This window comes from Saccostrea cucullata, unplaced genomic scaffold, assembly GCF_032062105.1.
Source record: "Saccostrea cucullata isolate Sc308-1 unplaced genomic scaffold, CSIRO_AGI_Scuc_v1 ctg1149, whole genome shotgun sequence".
Taxonomy (NCBI): domain Eukaryota; kingdom Metazoa; phylum Mollusca; class Bivalvia; order Ostreida; family Ostreidae; genus Saccostrea; species Saccostrea cuccullata.
The window spans coordinates 64,935-71,061 of record NW_026935988.1 but is presented as its reverse complement, the minus strand read 5'-3'; the positions used below and the strand labels follow the sequence as shown (position 1 = coordinate 71,061).

At 35.0% G+C, this 6,127-nt stretch overlaps 1 protein-coding gene across 1 annotated transcript; it reads left to right on the top strand.

The window, feature by feature from the left end:
• Positions 1-5,171: 5,171 nt before the first annotated feature.
• Positions 5,172-6,127, top strand: LOC134244414 (uncharacterized). Its single transcript, XM_062726684.1, has 2 exons — positions 5,172-5,204; positions 5,625-6,127. Exons 1-2 carry the CDS (start codon positions 5,172-5,174, stop codon positions 6,111-6,113), a joined length of 522 nt encoding a protein of 173 aa, XP_062582668.1. The 3' UTR covers positions 6,114-6,127.

The window sequence follows — 6,127 nt, the reverse complement described above, 5'->3', positions numbered from 1 at the left end:
AAAGCACAACCTCATGTCTGTGTTTCATACACATTGTCTTTGTAAGTGGCTATACTAGAAACTATAAATGAAAACATTTTAACATAAACAACTTTTTGTCTAAGACTTGGTCATGGGTACCCCTAAGAACATATAAGTAAAAACTTTACTCATTTAAACTGACAAAATCTGTGTTAACATTACTGTATTCGTCTGCTAATTCGAACATAAATTCAGATCTTTCATTCGATGTTATAGAACACGACGCTATGGCATGTTTGAAACTGTTTGTAAAAAGATTCCAGCAGATTATGCACTGGTATATGTCCTTTTTCGGTACAAGAGTCCACAGATTTGCAATGAACCTAACGATTTTCGTTTCTTTTGTTGAAAGTGGATATGTCCAGAGAGAAGCCAAATGCACAGATGTATGAAGAAACTTAAGTCCGTGAAATCTGGATCGGAGTAAATTATTCCATGAAGAATTGCAATGAAAATTAATAGCCTGTTTTACGATATTCTTCCAAATATTTTTGGACGGAGAACTGGTATTGCTTATGAATGTATGAAATCTTTCTAAGGAGTATTTCTGGATAATAGGAATAAGATCTTTGACAAAACCGAATTTTGATGTCTGGTTATGGTTAAGATACTCGAACATTAGTAAAGACTTGTTTCGGAAGGAGATTACTATCCATGCAGCAGAGCTTTCCAAAGAAATATAGTTTTCTTTTGTCAGTTTCAGCTTGAATTGGTTGTAATCCGAGCATACTTTCTTGATTTGTGAAGATTTTGTATATCTTTGACACTAAAATGTTGAAATCTATTCACAATGTTCCAATCTTTTATTTTTAAGTTGATCCATAACTCACAGCCAAATAATACTGAAGGTAATACGACTTTCCTATAAATACTAACTAGCGTTCTGGGATAAACATTAAAAATATTGCACACAGGTCCTTCATTTAGTGGAACTCTTCAACTCCAGGGAAGAACCCAACAAAGTTCAAACTACGTTGCGTATGACCTTAAACCATTTTGACATGCATTCATTAACAACAATACGCACTTTGCGTATCTATATGGCAATCATCAATGATGGACCATAATTTGCCAATAATACCCATTTTATTCAACTAAACTATCAAACCTTGTCTCCACACGGAGTCAAAAGCCTTGGTACTGTCTAAAAATGCAGAATATACATTGCTTTTGTTTTCTATATTGTAGTATATGGTTTCTTGTAATACAAAAGATGCTGTAGTACAACTAAAACTTTTTTGTACCCTTGCTGATGAGCATTAGGGAAATGTTCATAACACAAAATAAATGATTGTATTTGATCATGAATGATCTGTAATTGTAATAAAATAGGAAATAGCAGTCAAAATGGGCTCTATAGAAACTTTTCAAAAGAGGAAATAATGATCAAAAGTACTACCTGTAGGAAATAAATTTTGAGATCTAAAAAGGCCCAATTTCCTTATTAAAGATTCAGTCAAACTATGCTATTTAAAGCTCTATTAAATAATTCAATAATGCACTAAGAACTTTTAAAAAAGACCGAAAAACATGACGTTACGCACGGTGTTGGTGATGCTTCCTATTGATTTTCATTCTATAGCGAAAGTTGACATGCATTACTGTAATGTAGTGTAAATAAATAATATCTATTGGGTACTTCACTTCTAAATAAATAAGATATTTATACATAAATACTCATGTAGACTGGTAACGTTTAAGGCATACCCTTTAAATCCATAAACATGTATGAGCGATTTATAAAATTGTAATATTGATAGTTTTATATCAGTCGGTGGGGAAAAGCATCGTCTTTATGACATCATAAGTAATTTGACATAAAATTCGTTAGATTTGAGATAATAGTCAAAGTATACAAGACATTAATATGCGCATTAATTATGTTAAGTGAGTGTTCCTAGCGGCGACCCGAAATTTCCTTTCTTTCTCTCATTTTCTCAGTCCCGTTTTCTCTCCATCACCCCTGAATATCAGCGCTGTAGTCCAATTGGGGAAACACCGCGAAGATTACGCGTTTTTTTTTATTATATGATCTTCTAAAAAGGAATTTAAAGAGTTTTTTTACCATTGGTTAAACTTTCAGATTTTGACCGAATTTTGGAGCCAGTATAATTATGAAGCTGAAACTCACTAATTTGATATCCTTTACTCTATCGATAAACTGACCAGGATTTTAACTTTCAAAATATTGTAAACCATAGTCACAAGTTGAGAGAATTTGTTAAAATCGTCGCAACTACCCAACCAAGGCCACAGCATACATATCATGCCCCAACAGAACAATTATGCAGGTATACAGATAAATTGAAGCTAACACTACAGAATAAGGCACATTTTTAGCATGAAAGACGCAAATCAGTTCTCACTTTATGTTACCATTCCAAGCAAGTAACAATGTCTAATATGTCTCTCTAAATACTAATGCTTTTAATAAAAATGAGTACAGGCATTCTATAGTTGGGTTAGTGAATAAACTGCCTTCAAAAAATCCGGCACGGCAATATGACAGAGCACAAAAAGTTAAGTACCCCTATCAAGGTTTGCATTTCTTTCAACTATTCTTGCATTGATATTGGGACAACAGATGCTGGCATTTTTACATTTATCCCGCTTCAGACAAATTTGTCGATTACTGATTGGATAAAAGCTAATCACGTGACACCCTGAAATTTTCCGTATTACGTCTCCGTCGAGGCGTAATATGAAAATCGGGCACGCGATTCCGTTAGAAGCGTTGTTATTGTAAATAAAAATGGCGGCTAAGAAACGGTTTACGTAGGTAGTTTGATTACTTAAATTTCTTGTTACGATATTTTATGTTGATTGTTATTGGATTAAAACATGATATTTTCATAATATGCGCATAGATTTTTTTTTAATATTCTAGAATTAATATTAGGTCTTCAGCGGGATAAATTCGTAACACAGTCAGTTAGTGACCTAATACGGAATCATACAGGGTGTGAAATGGAAATCCGTATTGGGACTCGGCTTCGCCTCGCCCAATACGGATTTCCATTTCACACCCTGTATGATTCCGTATTAGGTCACTTACTGACTGTGTAACTAATAGTATCTGTAGGCAATCTCTCGTTTCTCTTAGCCTAGCGTCAATTGTAATACCTACAAATTCAATACCTTGAATGGGAAGTACAGTCTTGAGTTGCTAAAAGAATTCCTATATCTGCCTAAACATCAAAAAATTGCTTAAATGTGTTTAATGCCATGGGTTTTGACTTCTCAATGAAAAGAAACGGAAAAACTACATCTGTGATACCCAGTTTGTTGCGAGTTATCCGTTCAATAGCTGTACTAAAATCTTCAAAAATGTTGCAGCTTGTTCTACATCCCATTGGCAGACATTTGTCATAGTAACATTTACCCTCCCAATAAATACCCAAAAGTTCAGAGTCTTCTAGCCTAACTGGTAATATCCCAAAAGCTGATTCGATATTGGTTTCACAACAAAAGGCTGTGTCACCAATATCTTTGACGCATAAAATGGCATCATTTATTCCTGCACATTGCACTGATGCAGCAGCATCAGAAAACAGCATTAACGGAACCTACATTTCCATCTGGAAAAGACAAATGACGGATCATTCTAAACTGATTTGGTGTGTTCCTTGGTACTATTCCTAATGGAGAAATTCTAAAAGATGGAAAAGGAAGGTCAGAAACGGGCCTTCAATGTAGCCTGCTAGCAGCTCTTTTAAGATCTTATCGGTAACTACATTTTCTTTTCTAATGCGGATTTAAGATTTGGAATAAATTGATTTTCTCTTTTTTCTTCATATTCAAGATCTTCCCCAAAACTCCGAAGTTAGTATTGCAATTTCTCATGGTCATACCCGGGTAGGTAGAAACCTAATTTTTCAACGTTAATAGGTGTGGGTGGAATATGGCATCGTTATTTTTGGTCGTATGCTTAGGACTGACTACCTTTGTCAGAAGCTGAATTACTATTGAAATTTGATTTCCAGCATTGGGTTTTAGGATGTTGCTTGAAACAACCTGCGTATTTGTGCGGGTAATTGCAGTTTGTTGTACCGGGTTTACATTCATTTAATTTAAAACTGAATTTTCGAAGATAAAAAAAACTAATTTCAGAATGTAAAGGAAGAAACCGTTCCATAACAAAAAAATACTATAGTTAACTATAGTTTACTATAGAAAACCATAGTTAACTATAGTTTTTTTTGTTAGGGTTGAGCCCCCCATTTTTCATTAAAGCTCGACTGTATAGAACTTGGTCTACTTGAAGATGAATCTGCCTGTCTAGCTTTGCGAAATGTCACATCATAGTGATACCAAACATCCCCATCTTTCTAAATTGATGGAATTAAATCTATATATACATGTATAGCCAAATCCTCAGGCAGATCACTGTTGTTTTTGTTATTTCGTCGAAGCACTGAAGCAAAGATGTTAAATGCATCCGTCCAAAACTGTCAGGTACCGTTTTCGTTTTACCCGAAGTTAGCCCAACCCTTCTATTGTTTTAACAGATAGATGGAAATCAGAAGGCTCTAGATCTGAAGGGGGTAGATTAGACATGTCAACAAATTCATTTGCTCAAGTACGGTGTAATGTTTTCCATCGATTCCAGTAGTTCAAAAACAAAAACTTCTGGTCTTAAATATGTCATACACAAATCATTACCACCAAATCTCCATTATTGTAATACTAGGCAAAAATGTCTTTAATTTAGTTACGAAGTTTATATCATCCTACAGCCTCTGTAATGTTCCTCACCTCAATCAATAGCAATGTACGACAAACTGGTTAAGCCTTAGTCCAAAGTTCGCTTTAAGGGGGATATGGAGATAACGAACAGTAGTCAATCTCAAAGTCCATAAAACAAAACAAAAAGGGAACAGATCAAAAACAAACCTCCGGAACATCAGATGTGGTATCAGGTGCCATGGAGGAGTGAGAATCCCCTTTTGACCGGTCACACCCACCGTGTGCTCCTTTGTCATGATCGAAAAATAACTCTGAAATGTGTTCGATGGCACGTCAAAGCTGACTTATGAAACTATGTCCAACTTACAACACGTTCATGATGAAAAAATATAAAACCAACAAACTATATCTAAAGTCCCAATCTTTATAACCACGCATTGCACAGCCTCTATGAAATGTAAACAATGGCGTCCGACCTCGATGAAAAAAAAATCAACGTAAGTAAGATAACCTTAAATAGCACCCTATCGAGCTAATTGAAAACATGTCAAAGCATCCAGCTTGTCATCGCAATTAGGTATGCTAAAAAATAGTCTTTTTTTCTAAGGTTGTAATGGGTTAAAAAATTTCAAATCAATAGAAACTCAAAACAATACAGACTGTACTTCTTGGTAAATTGGGGCCACAAAGGGGTCGCTATCTTTCAACCAATCAAGTTGCGCCAAAGGACATTGTAAAATTAAGGGACTCCCAATAAGGAAAAAATTACATTATATCTCCTAAAGTTCAGTATTTCATGTAATAAGACATATATAAGACTTATCAATACATTCGTCTGCATAAAATCATTTATACAAATAAGTTGTATTTGTAATTCTATTGCTTTATTATTATTTTTTTTGTTTTTTCTTATCTAGGTGTTGCATCATGTAGAGGTAAACCCTGATGGAAAATCATTCCCGGGCTTTGTTCAAACACTGAAGGAGGTCCATCGCATTCTGAAACCAGGCGGGATTTTAACCATCATTGCTGAAACACCAGAAAATTGTGATGGCTTTTGGTTCACAAATCTAGTACCAGAAACTACAAAAAGATTGCAAAAGAGGCTACCTAATCATAAACAAATAAAGCGTATGCTTGAAGAGTCTGGCTTCTCACTGAAGTCGACTTATAAACAATTAATGGCATCGTTTCTTCCAAATTATGACAACATAGAGGGCCCTCTGCATGAATCCTGGAGAGGCGTAAACTCTTTTTGGTCCGTTTGCACGGAGTCGGAAATTCAAAATATGATCCGGAATGTGACGCAGATGAAGAATGAGGGGACTCTCCAAGCATACTACGAGAAACATGATAGAATTTATTCTGTCGGAGCCTATGAAATATTTGCAGCAAAGAAAATTTAAATATGTATTATGCA